This window comes from Panthera leo, chromosome B3 (assembly GCF_018350215.1).
Source record: "Panthera leo isolate Ple1 chromosome B3, P.leo_Ple1_pat1.1, whole genome shotgun sequence".
NCBI lineage: Eukaryota > Metazoa > Chordata > Mammalia > Carnivora > Felidae > Panthera > Panthera leo.
Genome location: NC_056684.1, coordinates 35,488,588 through 35,504,519, shown reverse-complemented (window position 1 = coordinate 35,504,519; position 15,932 = coordinate 35,488,588). Strand labels below are relative to the sequence as shown.

The window sequence follows — 15,932 nt, the reverse complement described above, 5'->3', positions numbered from 1 at the left end:
CACGAAGCCATCCTGACCTCGAGACCAGGCGGACACCCCTCCTCTGGGCTCCCATACCCCCACGCGCGTGCCCTTGGAGCCCCGGCCGTGGAATATCGGGGTCCTCTGGGGACAGGCCCATGCCCTACCTTCAACCCTGGCAGCCACTTGGGGGCAAGGGTTGGGCCCTCTTCCTCTCTGAAATCTTGGGGCTGCCTTGGATAGATGCCGCATGTGGATCGTGGATGCATGGCCCGGGCGTGAGCTGCTAAAGTGAGCTGCTTCGTGAGGTCCGGCTCAGGAGAGCACAGAGCCCAGCCACAGGTGGGCCAGAGATCAGTGTCCTCAAAGTGGACGGCAAGGGAGGGAAGATGAGGAGACGCGAGCTGTACCCCCAGCCAAGGCCTTTCCTATATCCCTTGGAGGTCCCTCCCCGAGTCCAGGCCTGACAAGCCCCCTACCCACTCCCCGGCTCTGGCTCCCAGCCCGGTCAGATGTGGCAGGGCTGATGGCCCGGGGTCGTCCTTGGAGATGCTGACCACTGAGGCCAGGGACAGGGAGGGTGGGGCTGCTGCCTTCCCGTCTCCTGCACATCATGTACCAGGACACCTCCAGGGTGGGGGTGGGGGTGGGGGTCTAGCCAACCCCAGAACACGTGGCGACACAGTACAAGAGGGTGCTCTGCCCTCGAAGCACGGTCCTTAGAATTCCCCCGTGAAGAACCGAAAGGGGAAGTTGAGGCCCGGTGGGGGAGTCTGGCCCGGTGGGGCCTCTTACTCGAGGCCCAACCCTGGGTTTTAGTTTCAATCCCGACTCAGGGCTGTGGGAGGTTATTCATTCGTTCATTCAGCGAACAGAGCTAAGGACACAGGGAGCCCAAGGTTGGTGGCGGTCCTGCCTCCACTGACTTCTATCACAAGTCGCTTGTGCCGGCCAGGTCTCAGTTTCCCCATTTGCATTGGGTGTGTTACATTAGCTCTGGATTCCCAAAGATGGGGTGGGGAGGATTTTGTAAGTAAGACAAGGAGTCATTAAAAATCATTGACTCACAGCAGGAAAGCTGTTCTGTTTCCTGTTTTCCACCAAATACGCTGATCAGACCCGGAAGCGAGTGTCATGTGGGTGCTGAGGGGCCCTCACACCTCTCAAATACTCCCTTGTGTAACAAAGAGGGAGTAAGGAGGACGGGAGACACAGCCAGCAAGATTTGTTCTTGTTGCACGTACTCGTATGGAGATTTTTATTTTATTTTTTTTAACATTTATTTATTTTTGAAAGAGGCAGAGACAGAGCGTGAGCAGGGGAGGGGCAGAGAGGGAGGGAGACACAGAATCCGAAGCAGGCTCCAGGCTCTGAGCCATCACCACAGAGCCCGATGCGGGGCTCGAACTCCCGATTGTGAGATCATGACCTGAGCCGAAGCCGGACGCTTAACCGACTGAGCCACCCAGGCGCCCCCAGAGTTCCCTTTTAAAATACTTATCTTTAGGCTTAAAATGTGAATTTATTTAAACAGAAACTACGAATTAACTCAACAGGCAGGTGGGTTTTAATAAACCAAGGCAAATAGCCCTAGGTGATGACTTACAAAGAACTGAATTCCTTTGATCCTTGGGTTCAGGGACCACTGCTTTTGGAGGGTAGTGCTGTTCGCTGTTTGTGTTAGGGGACAGGACTCAGACCTGACAGCCAAGTGACTCCTGGAACCGGGCCAGCAGGCCCAGGGGAGGGTGTCCCACCCTGATGAAAATGTGACGACGGTGAGTCAACTAGTAGAGGCTTAGGTAACGTGTGGACGCTTGGGGCTTCCCAGGGACTAGGGAGTAGGTCTCCAAACAAGCCTGAAAGCAAATGACTGTCATTGACAAGCTGATGTATGTCGTGGGCACGCAGCAGTCGACAGCAGTTTCCAAACAGAGGGGCAGCCTCTCTGCGTTCTGAAAAGTGACTCAGGCCCTGGGGCTCGACTCCTCCCTTCCTCTCTCACTGTCCCTGCCTATTATCCTGCACCCCCTTCAGGGGAGACACCAGGGGTTCTCCAAGAAGCAGCCTCCAGCCCCAGCATAAAGGATTTGCAAAATCTTCAGCCATCCAGGCGCAAACTAGCTCAGCACTACAGACTTCGGCTCAGGTCACGATCTCGTGGTTCCTGGGTTCAAGCCCTGCATTCGGGCTCTGTGCTGACAGCTCGGAGCCTGGAGCCTGCTTCCGATTCTGTGTCTCCCTCTCTCTCTCTCTCCTCCTCCCCATTCACGCTCTGTCTCTCAAAAATTAAATAAGTATTAAAAAAATTTTTTTTAAACTAAAATGCCTTTCCTTTTCTCAATCTACAACTGCGATGCATCCTTAAACACCCAGGACAAACAAGATTTCTGCAAAGCCTTCATGAATACCTCTCTTTCTTTCTTTCTTTTTTTTTAATGCTTAACTTATTTTTGAGAGAGAGAGGAGAGAGAGAGAGAGAGAGCGCGCGCACAGGAGCTGGGGAGGGCCAGAGACAGGGGAACAGAGGATCCGCAGCAGGCTCTGCAACTGTCAACACAGAGCCCGATGGGGGCTCGAACTCATGAACCGTGAGATCATGACCTGAGCCAAAGTCAGATGCTTAACGCACGGAGACAAACAGGCGCTTCAGATACCTCTCTTTCTGCCGCTTGTAAAAGTTACCGGATCCTCCCTTTTCACAACCCCCACAACACGCTCTCCAGCACACTCTTTATTAATAACATTGTTTTATAGCTGTTCTACTAATTTGAGTTTGTTTTCCCTACTTGAGTGCATTGCTTGAGGGCATGGACCATTTATCTCTATATCCCTCGTCCCCAGCCTTCAACACTGGATCTGAGCTGTCTGCTTCTATTGAATTAATGGATGGGTGAATAGCCTTGGCTCAAATTTCAGAGCTAGTTTTCAGATTCCATTCACTCTACTCTTCTCTTTAAGGAAAGTTTTCATCGAAAGCATCACTTGGGCATTCAGTAGCTCTTCATTAAGCACCTAGCATGCGACAGTTATTCCGTTAGGAGCCAGGAGCGCGGAATGAATCAAACTTGATCTCTGCCCTCAGGAAGTTCACAGTCAGGTTGGAGAATGAAGCAAACAGCAAATGGTAACAACAAGAGGAGGTTTGGAACTTCATTGTCACTTAGAGATAAACCATTCAGAATTTAATCGACTTTGTGAGAAAATTCAGATAGAAGATCAATGAGGTTAAGTAAAAACCTGGAACTCCGAATTTGAATTAGAAATACTGGAGAGCGCCTGGATGGCTCAGTCGGTTAAGCATCCGACTCTTGGTATCAGCTCAGGTCATGATCTCATGGGTTTTGAGATCAAGCCCCGCGGTGAGCTCTGCACAGACAGTGGGGAGCCTACTTGGGATTCTCTCTCTCCCTTTCTCTCTACCCCCTCCCCCATATGCTCATGCGTGTGCGTGCTCTCTCTCCCTCAAAATAAATAAAGTTAAAAAAAAGTATCAGTAGATTTCATGATGTAGTTCATCTTTAACAAATACGAACACACACACACACACACACACACACACACACACACACACACATATCTTCGTTCTGCTACTGAAGGGATCTAAAAACAATGAGTGACCAATCCATTAGCACCAAGCACCCCTAGCCCACAGATTATGGTCTCTAAATACCACTTCCCACTAAAAGGAACTCCTTGGAGAAATGGCCGACTCCAGATCGAGGACAGAAAAGGAACCAGATGAGTCAGGAACATGATCTTATGTCAGAAAGCAACGAAGTTATCAAAACCTACCAAAGTCATGTCAAAAAGACTTAGGAGGCATCTTGAAGAGGTTTTCTAAAACAGGATCATTTAAGAAACAGTAAGGCTAATTCCACGTGACTGAAGCATATCAAACATGTTTAAATCTACAAGTTCATAATGATATTTTTTAAAAACGTCAGCTGTTGAGGATACTAGTTTAGTACTTTAAAAACTGGCAGATAAAGCAAATGAATCGAACATTTATCCTGCATTTAAGCTCTATTTCAGGATAATCACCTGGTTGATGAGGGGCAGTTTCTCCTTATACTAGCATTCGAGCAAATAGATGAAGGAGTGACAGAATTAAAATATCACCATTTTGCAGCCCCTAGTGAATTCATGAATCTGAACAATGATCATCAGTGGCTGCTAACATATAAAAGAGGGAACATCTAGATAGGATGTGCTTCCTAATGAAGTATTCTTGAACCCCCAAAAATGAAGCCATGGGTTAATCAAGCTCCAAGATCTAACAATTTAGCAATCAGCAAAATTCAGACTGTGAGAAGCTCTAAGGACAAATAATTTTGTTTCTAAATAAATGTGTGTGTGTGTGTGTGTGTGTGTGAGAGAGAGAGAGAGAGAGAGAGAGAGAGAGAGAGAATGAGACATAAAAGAGAAACCTAAAAGACCTATCAATTACAGTTGCTTTGAACGGACCTTACTTGGATTCTAATTCAAATAAACAATTTTTTTTTAAAATTATGAAACACTTGAGGAAATTTGAGTACAGATTAGGTATTTGATGACATTGGACATTATTGTTCATGTTTTTGGTGGGTTAGCAGAATTGGTTATATTTTTAAAATAGATCTTAGCCGGTGGAGATACTGAAATCGTTACTAATTAAATGATGAGATCTCTGGGATTTGCTGCATTAACACCCCACGGGTGGCGGTGGCCGGGTAGAAATGGGCACTGAAAGGTGAAACAGGATAAGCCCTGAGTTGGTAAATGCTGAAGCTTGACAATGAGCACATGGAGATTCGCCGTACTGTTCTCTCTAGTTGGTATCTGTTTGGCATATCTCATAATGAAAAGCCAAACTAATTTAACTCCTGTTGTCTCTGCATGAGATAGTTGCCCTTACGCCCCTACAAAATCATTAGAATCACAAACATCCAGGCTGGAGAGGGGCCAAGGATTGCTTATCCCGCCTCCGAGCATCGGTCCATAGTTGAGAAGACCGAGGTCTGGAGAGGCCCAGTGACATGGCTAAGATGACGTGGTGAGCTTGGGACTTTGCTCCCATGCCACCGGGCATGGGTACGCCGACCTGGGCCCCGGCCCCCACCGCCCCCAATGCAAGGTGGTTTCTTTTTTTTTTTTTAATTTTTTAAAAATGTTTTTATTTATTTTTGAAGGAGAGAGAGAGACAGAGCGTGAGCGGGGGAGGGGCAGAGAGAGAGGGAGACACAGAATCTGAAACAGGCTCCAGGCTCTGAGCCATCAGCACAGAACCCGATGCGGGGCTCGAACCCACAAACTGTGAGATCACGACCTGAGCCGAAGCCCGGACGCTTAACCGACTGAGCCACCCAGGCGCCCCGCCACGCAGATTTTTAAAATGGGAACATTTTAACATTTTCTTCAGATTTCTTTAAAGGTAATAAAACGCGATAGGTGTAACTGAACTCCCACCTGACCCCCATTTCCCTTCTGTCCTGCCCCACAGGTAATCACTGTGCTGGCAGGCCCGGTGTGTGCTTTCCACTCATGCTTTTATGCCTGGATTTATCTACTCAAATTTAGAATTTTATATTGATAGTTGCCATGAGTAGTATCATATCATGTATTTCCTCCTGCGACTTGCTCTTTTCACACGACTTTGTGTTTCTGAGATCTAGCCAAGTTGATACATAAAGATCTAGCTCATGTATTTTAATGCCCACATAAAATTTCATCATAGGAAAATGCATAGATTTTTTTCTTTATGCATCCCCCCCCCCCCCCCCCAGTAAAGGACAGGTTATTTTCAGCTACTCCTGCTACTTCAAATAACGGGGCAATGAAAATTTCCATGTACATCTCTTTATGTACTTGCGTAAGTTTCCCTAGGGTATATACCTGGAAGTCGAATCACCAGGTCGTAGGGGCGAGATGCTCCCATTTTACTATCGCCAAAGGCTCGCCAAAGTGGGTGACCCGGTGGTGCCCCCACAAGCGGTGTTTGACGTTGCCAGTCATTCCTCATGAGTGTTATCAGACTCAAAGACTTGCTGATCCCTTGGGGACGAATTCCTCTGTGTCACTTTGCTTTTTGCATTTGCGTCGTTTGATAGCTAGAGAAGTTTTCACAGGTTTCCCGGCCATTCATTTTCTTTCTTTCCCGCAAGTTGCCTGTTGCTGTGTTTAAAGCTTTAATGTGATCAAGTTGATATTTATTTATTTATTTAGAGACGGAGCATATGAGGGGAGAGAGAGAGAGAGGGAGAGAGAGAATCTCAAGCAGGCTCCATGCTGTCAATGTAGAGCCCAATGTGGGGCTCGAACCCACGAACCGTGAAATCACAACCTGAGCCAGGGTCAAGAGTCGGACGCTCAACAGACTGAGCCACCCAGGCGCCCCTTGTTGATCTTTCTTTTTCTTCATCATAGCCTTTACTTTCTGCGTCCTGTTCAATCATCCCTTCCCTCCTCGCCCTCCTCCCCTCTACTATTTTATCCTACAAGTTTCAAGACTTTAACCCCCCTAGAATTTAGTTTTGGGTAGTGTGTGAGGTAGACAGCCATCTTCCTTCTATGAAGAAGGCCCATTCCTAGCACTACCTGCTGAATCGTTTTCTCCACTGATACATAATGCCACATGGGTCATAGTTGGATCATTATTTATATGAGGGTCTGTGTATGGACTTCATTCTGCTCCATTGGTCTGTCTATTCACGCACCGACTGCTGACTGTAGCTTTTACTTAAGTCTTGATATCTGGAGGGTAAGGTCTCCTTTCTTATTCCTTTTCAAATTTATACTTGTTACTTTTGGTCCTTAACCCTTCAGATAAATTTTAGTGTTGGTGTCTCAACCTGTATAGAAAATACCCTCATTGGATTTTGCTTAACACGGTATTGCAGGTTTCTGGGAAAGACAGCATTTGAAATACAATTGGATTTTCTCACCAATGAATGTGGTATAACTTATGATCCATTTAGGTCTTTTTCAAAAACATTTCCTTCAATGAAACTTTATATTTTTCTCCATAAAGGTCTCGTGTGGCTTCACTCAGATCTATTCGTGGGTAGTCTTTGTTGCTATGGTAAATGCATTTTTTTTCTTCATATTACATTTTCCTGATTGGTCGCTGCTTATGAATAGGAATGCTATTGATTAATGAATGTCGATCTCGGATCCAGCCCCTTGACTGAACTCTCATATTTGCTTTGTTTGTACGTTTTCTAATGTATATAGCCATGTTATCTGCAAATAATTACAACTTTGTTTTTTCTCACTGCAATCGTTGTACCTTGTTGATTTTTTATTTTGTCTTATTGCATTGGCCAGAGCCTCCAGAGCTATGTTGAAAAGCAGCAGCAATAATGATTATTCTTGGGGGTTTTGTTGGCTGACTTTAAACCAGTACTCCTAAACCTTTAAAGTTTTTAAATTTATGACATTAAAGTATTTCCCTTCCTTCCTTCTTTCCTTAAGCTTATAAAATTGTTTTAGTTTCATCTTGTCCAAGACGTCTCTGTGTCCACATGGTTAAAGGGAATCAAACCCTTGCACAGGACCGCTATAATACCAAGGAGAGACAAGGTCCCAGCCCCATCTGACTTTCATCTGGCCTCTGCAGTCCAGGAGGTCCCAGGAGCCCACTTCTGAGCCATCACCTGCCCTGTCTCAGCTGCCTGGGAGAGAGCTGAGTCAGGGTCAGGGTGAGCACACCGTAGATTTTTCTGGGCACTGACTGAGGTGCCCTAATGGACGTGAAGAAAGCCTGAGCTGGGCGGGGGTGGAGTTGGGAGGGGGTTTCTTTTCCTTTCCTTTCTCTCCTGGGCTCTTCCCTTTGAGATCACGGATCTCTGCCTCTGCCCGTGGGACCCATTCCTTCCCATCTCTGGCTGAGAAAGTTCTGGGAGGACAAGCACTATGTCTTATTGGTTTGAGCTTTGTACTTCGGCACTTAGAACTATGCCTGGCATATTAGATTTGCACTCTGTAAATGTTGGTTGGATGGATGGCTTGACAGATGGGTGGATTGGTGAGTTCTAGGTTCTCAAGGCAGGAGTCTGGTTTCCATGATTTTCTTGGCCATCTCTTTCCATGAGCAATTTTGTTTTCACCAGTACTGTTGAAGGGGCAGGAGCCCTCATCCTCTGGATTCGAAACGTCGTTCAGTCCTGCCCTCCTTGAGAGTATGCTAGTGATTTAAGGGGGAGGGAGATGTGATTTGTAATCCAGTTCAGGCTGTGTGACTTACTTGCCCTTTCTGGGCCTTCACGGTTCCACTTAATCAAGGGCTCAGTATAGATACCTCTTCAAATACAAAGGGTCCAATTTTAGTGTAATGTTTAAAAATGCTTCATGGGTACTGGAACAGAGCACAGTTTATATTAGCATAAGAAAAATAAAGCGGTGCATAACTGTGCAAGTTTTCAAAGGGTTCATCAGGTTTGTTTGCATACTTCACGTTAAAAATAATGTTCCTTTTCAAGTACCGTGTTCTTGAAAAAAAAAAAAAATACGCTTTGTCATCGTGAAACATTTGATGGCCAGTTTCTAATATTTAACAGTCTTGCTAAGGATCTTCCCAGCTGCAGTATCCAGAGGTCCGTATCTCTGTGCCTTCTCATGGATGCTCAAATTCAGAGACTCACTGCCCATGCTGGGGTTGAGCACCTTGGGGGTGGGGAACCGGGGTGGGCAGTGGCTCAGAGGGACACCAGAAGGGCTGGCCTGGTCAGCTGTGGCTTGGAATGGCCTGGGCCCACGGCCTAAAATCATCAAAGTGGCCTTCTGACAACCATACTCTCCCCGCTTTTAAATACGGCTCTCCTTCGGGCGCCTGGGGGGGTTTAGTCGGTTAAGCGTCCAACTTCGGCTCAGGTCATGATCTCGTGGTTCGTGAGTTTGAGCCCCGCGTCGGGCTCTGTGCCGACAGCTAAGAGCCTACAACCTGCTTCGGATTCCATGTCTCCCTCTCTCTCTGCCCCTCCCCTACTCACACTCTCTCTTTCAAAAATAAGTAAACATTAAAAAAAAAAAAATTAAATGCAGCTCCCTTGCTTCAAGCAACAGCAGAGCGTAAAGAACCCCAGAAGTCAGTTCACGTCTTGGCTTCAGTTCTGAGCATCTAGATGCCCAGCTCACAGAGAACTAGGGTCCCCTCCAGCAGGTTAAGAGCTCCCCATTTACTCACCGGGGCTGCCCTGGGCCCCTGAAGCCCTGAGTGCTGCCCTCCAGGGAAGCCGGTCAAGCCGGACAGGTGTGGTGAGGTGTGGCCAACGTTAAGACTGCACGGGCCTGCGTCTTTGCAGGAAAAGAACAGTTCGGGTGACTTGGAAAAGGCATGGAAAATGGCATGGAGACCTTCTGCCGCCCTGTTGGAGAGGGGACAGGGGCAACCTGGGGGTATTGAGGAAGGGAGGCGGATTATTTGCTGCAAGCAGGCCCCTCTGCACAGACTAGAATCTGAGCACCTCACAAAGGTGCCAGCAGCAGAGGGGCCCTCAAAGTGCAGTTTCAGGGGCCCCTGGGCGGCTCAGTCGGTCAAGCGGACTTTGGCTCAGGTCACGACCTCACGGTCCGTGAGTTCGAGCCCACAGAGTGTCGGGCTCTATGCCAACAGCCTGGAGTCTGCTTCGGACCCCGTGTCTCCCTCTCCCTGCACCCCTCCCCCACTCGCACTCAGTCTCTTTCTCTCAAAAATAAAATTAAAAAAAAAAAAAATGTAGATTCAGCTGCTGCTGGCCTGAGATGCTGGGTTTCCAACAAGCTGGGTGGAAAGCAGAGGGGAGCGGCCGGTGAGGCAGCATGCAGTGTGACAGTCGTCAGGGAAAAGCTTGGAGAGCTGGTAGAAGGGACAGCGGCGGTGACCATAGGCAGGAAACAAGGCGCCAGCGGCTGGTGCCCAGGGATGTGTCGCCAGCAGGGCTCACACAAATGAGGGGCTGTGCTGTCCCCCGACCTCAACTGTGAGCGTCCGTGGCTGAGACTAAATCTTGGTCGGCTCTCCATCCTAGGCTGTGCCCAGGACATCTGGGTAGGGCAGTCTTTCAGTCTTGTTCCTTTTCAGGAACGGTAGTAACCACCTCTGCCAGGACAAGACGGGAGGTGAGCATTCTCCAATAGGCGTGTCTCATGGGGCCTGCAGTCCCCAGGCGGGTCTGGGGCACATGCAGAATGTTCTGGCCAGATAGCCCTTGGCTTCAATGCACAGACCTGGACGAACAAGGTGGGTGAGCTTTTACTAAAGTCCATGCAGCTCCGATGAACATTCCTCCTACCTGCTGGAAGCTTCTCCTCTAGAAGCCCGAGGGCATCCCTCTCCAGCTGGCCCACCCTTCTGTGCCTGCGGTCCGGTTGTCCTTTCTAGGCTAATAAAGACTGTGTATTCTAATTGTAAACTCCTTTTAAAAACCGTTAAGTTATTCTTCCTTTTTTTGTGTGCAGTGACAGCGGGCCATTGTGATTTATTTGGGACAACAGTGATGGGACAATTGTGACCAAGTACAGGGTTGGAAACCATGCTAGTCCCCAGCTTGAGGAGGAAATCCCAGAGCCCAGGAAGCACCCTCACCCAGTCCCGCCTCCCTGGGGGCACTGGCCTGCATTTCCTACCCCGGCCCTTCTGCAAACCCTTCCTCTAAAGCCTTCAAACACCTCTGTGAACCAGACTTCAAGTTCACCGCCCATAACATCTAACTTGAAGCTTAAAAAGGACGGTGGAGGCTTTCAGCGTCCAGATGGTCCTAGAACTTTGCACGTGAAGTTCACGTTGCATTTTTTGCCCCAAACTTTTGCACTCACCGCTAAGACTTTGATACAGATCTGTAATCCTCCCCTGAGGAACTCCGTCCCGCCCCTGTGTGCAGAAGAAATCCCAGCTCCCATCCACGACTCCCTGGTGCTGAGACCCGGGAGGTATGGAGCACACGCCCCTTCACTGTCCTGCAAGATCGGACTTTCAGGGGTTGGGAACAGCATGTGAACTGCTCAAAAATGAGACGAGCCTATGTTCAGGGAGGACAAAGGGCATCACCCAGAACCCAGGGCATGAGGAGGGACAGTGGCCCCCAGTGGCTCTTCTTGGGGAGGACTGACAAACGGGTGGGTAGGGGGTGGGGGGAGGAGGCAATTAAAACACAACAATCAAGCCAACCTTTAAATAGCAACTTTTAAAAATATAAAAACAGCTCATTACAATGACTTTTCATTTTCTTTTTTTTCTTCAGGAAATCAGCTTTTTCTACCCTCGCCCTCCCTTGCGGCTGGAGCCTTCACAAGACGGCAGATGAACCAGAGAAAGAGAGAGAAATTCTGTAGACGGCCCCTCCCCCACCCTCAGAAAGGTACAGGGGGGGCCTCACCAGTCTCCAACGCCCCTGGGCCCCCCCCCGCCCCCGTCAGGGGAGCTGTTCGCCCAGAGCAAGATCACTGAAGACCAGAAGTTTCCACTGGAGCCCCTCCTTCCTTCTCACCAGACAGAATCACACATTATAAAATAATCCATAAAAATGCAATATCAAAATTATCTTCCATATGCTACATCCATGGAGAGCCCACCATCAGGGCTCACATCGGCCTTTACCTTTTCCTTAAAAGACGACGACGAAAAAAAAAAAAGACCAAGGGAGGGAGGGAAAAAACCAAAACAAAACAAACCGACAAACCCAAATCCTAATACCTCAGAACATTCTGGTACCAACATGTGGTACCTGCAGGAGACCACTTGCTACCTGTCATCTGTTGGGGCTCAAAAGAGAGAGAGACTACAACCGCAAGAAGTCGCCACAGTGTCGGGATCAGGGTCCCCACCCGAGCCCTGGTCCCCCAGCCCTGCTGTGCTACCCAGGGTGGGGCTGGGAGAGACGATCCCTTCGGGCTCCCAACCCTACAGGTGGATTACACTTTGCCCCTCTAGGGAGAGAGGAAGGGGTCAGAGGCAGGAAAAGGGGGAGAAGGCGTTTTATAAAGGACGTCAATTCTAATTCTTTTTATTCAAATAAAAAAAAAAAAAAAAGCACCCACATCAGTCGCTATTTTTCTCTGGTAGCTCCCTGAGCTGAGTTGCCATATGCTTTCCGCTTTTTGTCCTTTTTAGGTCGTGTCCGAAGATCAAGGACCAGGGATGGGGCTCCTTTTGAACCTCCATTTCTCCTCACCGTAACCAAGTGTGCACCAAAGAGAGAGAGCGAGGCAAGAGGGAAAGACAGAGCAAGAGTCGGACCCCTGAGAGAGAGGGAGGCGAGCGCAGGAGGCCACAGAGAATCAGACCTTTGTCGGCCCAGGCTGCCACCAAGCGCGCGCGGCCCGGCCACCGCCGGTGGGTCCTGCCGGCCTCGGGCAGCTCCCAAGTCCACGGGGAGGCGCGCTCGGCCCGGGGGCGGGGGGGGGGGGGGGGGGGGGGCATTCCGGTCAGTCTGGTCACCGGCTGCGGTTCCCTTCCTCTACCCCCTCCACTCCCTCTCCGTTTGGCTCCCCCTCCCGGCCTCCCCTTCCCAAATGGGGATGTCCCTTTAAAAAAAAAAAAAAAAAAAGCCACCACCACGAGTGGGTTACAAATACAGCAGGCGAAGTACACGGCTAGCGTTTTCGGTGGGAAGGGGCCCCCTCCCCCACTGACCAGTCCAAGATAGAGGAGTCTGTTATTTACATTTTTCACAAAGGTTGTGCGCTGCACAATCGGGAACAGGAGAGTCCCTCCCTCCCCCAGCATAAACACGTGGTCCGCTCCAGTGTCCCCGACCCAGGGCAGGGGGACTGAGCAAAAGAAAGGGAAAGGAAAGATGGAGATTCACGAGGGTGTCCGCGGGGGTGGGGGCGGGGGGGGCGGGGCGCTGGGGCCCCGAGCCTCCAAATCAATCTACTTGTAGCGTCTGCCAGGGTCGCGGAGGGGGAGGAGGAGGGACATCCATCGGAGTCCGTGAGACACGGGAGCCCGTGCCCAGGAGTCCAGACCGTGGCGGGCGCGCCCTCTCGGCCTGCCGGAGCGCAGCCCTGAACAGCTCGGCTGCCCGCCGCCAGCCTCCGCCAGCCTCGGGGCCCCTCGCGGGGTCGCCCTGTCACCGCCGAGTCCGTTTCTCCCAGAGTCTGACAGCCCTGTTAGAGTCCTTGTTTAGTAGATGACCTCATAAACCGTGGCCTTCTTGTCACCAGAGCCCGTTACAATATATTTGTCATCCGCCGAAATGTCACAACTCAAGACAGACGAGGATTCCTTGGACTGGAGGAGGAAGGCAAGGACAGGCGGGAGGGAGGAAAAAAAAGGCAGAAATTCACTTTCTTGGTACTCAGCACGACCGCAGGGCTATCTGCGCGGCACCCCCTCTCCACGGCCCTGGAGCTCCAACCTCGGCGCACCCCGCGGGCCCTCCCAGCATAGCCCGGAGAGGCACTTCCGGGGACAGATGCCCCTTCCCCCCACCCCGCCATCCCCCAGGAAAAGCTCATTAACAGGGTCCAGCACGATCTCGAAGTGGAATGGCTCGAAAGAGAACGCTGGAGCATGAGCTTCTCCTCGGAGGTTACAGACAGGAAGGAGCACTTCTGAGCAGGGTGTGGGCATCGGCGGGCCAGAGCCTCAGCTTGCTGAGCTGGGGAGGGGTCCACACCCAACCTGAAGCGTCCAGAGTGACTGGGGAGACTCTGAACGTTATGCCGGACACCAGACCTTCCCCAGCACGGATCCTGGAGGCGGCTTGACAGCTGGGAGCACGGGAGCACATTGTATGTGTGTGCTGTGTGTGTGTGTGTATAAGAGTGCGCAGGCTGTGCGTGTGAAAGTGTGAGTGAAATGTGTGCTACGTATGAGTGTGCGTGTGTGTGTGCTGTGTGTGGGGGCAAGAGTGTGTATAATTGAGAGGGCAGTGCGCTGGAACCCAGATCTTCAGAAACCAGGAAAAGTCCCTTCCCCCGCTTGTGTCTTTGCAGACCCTTCTTCCTGCCGCACCTCTCTCCTTACACCGAGGTGTCGACATAAAGGACAAAGTCACCTGAACGCCGGCTAACGCTGCTCTGGAAAGAGCTGTCCAGTTTGCTCCACTGCCCGGTGCACATCCTGTGACCGCCCAGCGCAAAGGCCAGAGCCAAGAGCATGACGGGACTCCCCCTGGCTCAGAGATCCTACGAGAACCCCTGCCTAAAAGCCCTCGCCCTGCAGGGTATGTCCCGCTGGCGTGTCCAAGGCCTTGCCTCCGGGGAACCCATCCTGGACCCCCATCCGGTGGGGGCTGGAAGGGGTCGGGGCAAGTCCTGCGTTGCCTCCCACCAGCCCCATCCCCGTGGGTGGGCCCCAACTCTGGGCAGAATTCCGGGCGCTCGGATGGCGGGCAGTACCTGGAATATGCTGGCTCCGTACGGGGTCCTCCAGGCGTTGAGGAGGTTGTCCTTCCCAGTGCTCACGAACCACTTGCCTACGGGAGGGAGGCAAAGGGGGCGTCAGCTTGTGGCTCGCTGCCCCGGATGGAAGGCAGGACCCACCCCAGACAAGGCTGGCTGCCATGGGAACGCGGCGTGAGCGGCCAACCCGTGCGTGGTTAGACCCTCGGCCGGTGGGGGGCATTCGGTCAGTGAGACCCGTCACCGGCTCACACCCACAGAACACCTTTCTCCGCGGTCAAGGGCGGGCGGGGGGAGCAGCTGGATGGGCAAAGGTAGGATTTGCAGTTAACTCCAGATATCACACTTCCCCCAAAAGATTCTTTTTAAAGCCAGTAGTCGGCTGACCCTTTCTCATTTTTACTACGGGAAGGCGGCAGGAAGTACCAGAAATGGCGAGGCCCTGAGGTCTGGAGACCCAGCTGAAGCCAGTGGTCAGCGGGCACTCTTCCTCTGCAGGCCGCCCTGCCAGGGTCCTGCCCGTGCTAATGCCAAAGCCACGCAGGGGCCCCAGAGAAAGACCCACTGGGGTTCAGAGAGGATGAGAGGTGTCCAAAGCAGCAAAGCTAGGTGGGCGCGGGGGAAGCAGATGTCCCAGTCCGGGGCCATCGGCCATCGCAGCCCGCGGTCTCAGCCGCCTGGAGGAAAGGCTCACGAGGCTGTGAGCATTGTTCCTCTGGCCCAGACCTGCAGGGACTGGCTCTGGCCGGGCGCCATGAGAGCTTGGCACCCTGTGGCAGTATCTGCATCCCCGGGATAAGGATGGGGGGGCGGGGGAGGGACAGTGGTGGCGATCAGGAGGTCCGATTCCAGGACGTGGCTCACTCCAGGGCTCTGACTTTCTATAAGCGTTAGGGGCCCTCCTCTGCGCCGGGCTCCCGGCTCCCCGAGGCTCACCGCAGTAGGCGAACTTGAGGGAGAGCACGCAGCTCTCGTGCAGGTGCAGCTGGTACTTGTCGGGCTTGGTGTGGTGCAGCACCTCTACGTTGCTACTCTCCATGCCCACGGCCAGCCACTCCCCGGTGGGGCAGTAGCCCAGGGAGAAGATCTGCGGGGGGGAGGGGCCAGACTAGGTTCAGCTCCTCTGCCCTCGGGGCCCCAGGGGGCTCCCCGGACGCCGGCTCGGGGACCCCGAGGGCAGGAGCCCAGCACTCCTGCTCCCATCGCCTCCCCACTTGCGACTTATTTGCGAGGCGGAGCCCCCCTCCCTCGGCCCCGGAGTCCCTTTATAGGCGAGGAAGTTGAGGCTCAGAGAGGCTGCTGACTCCACAAAGTGGTACAGCCAGCATTCCAGCTCCGAATTTCACGTTCAAAGGGACTCTGTCTCTGGGATTCCTGCCTTGCCTTGAGAAAGAAAGTGAATACACAGGGTGGCTCAGTCGGTTTGGGCGTCTGACTCTTGATTTCGGCTCAGGTCATGATCCCAGGGTCATAGGATCGAGCCCCACGTGGGGCTCCACGCCCAGCTTGGGATTCTCTCTCCCCCTCTCCCTGCCCCTCCCCTGCTCGTGCGCTCTCTCTCTCTCTCTCAAAAAAAAAAAAAAATAAACAAGCATCAACAAGTAAAATTTAAAAATTGAAATAAAACACTAAAATAGTAAATATATATGGTTGAAATATTAAAATAA

The 15,932-nt window shown here is 51.5% G+C and overlaps 1 protein-coding gene across 8 annotated transcripts in view; it reads right to left on the bottom strand.

The window, feature by feature from the left end:
- Positions 1-11,931: 11,931 nt before the first annotated feature.
- The window catches only part of TLE3 (TLE family member 3, transcriptional corepressor), a 48,014-nt gene continuing 44,013 nt past the window's right edge, over positions 11,932-15,932 (bottom strand). For all 8 annotated transcript variants that reach the window (XM_042941537.1, XM_042941539.1, XM_042941538.1 and 5 more), the window contains exons 18-20: positions 15,202-15,352; positions 14,263-14,339; positions 11,932-13,150 (exon numbers count right to left, since the gene is read on the bottom strand). In XM_042941537.1, the coding sequence (XP_042797471.1) occupies positions 13,043-13,150; positions 14,263-14,339; positions 15,202-15,352 (336 nt within the window). In that variant the 3' untranslated portion in view covers positions 11,932-13,042. The remainder of the gene's footprint in view (positions 13,151-14,262; positions 14,340-15,201; positions 15,353-15,932) is intronic.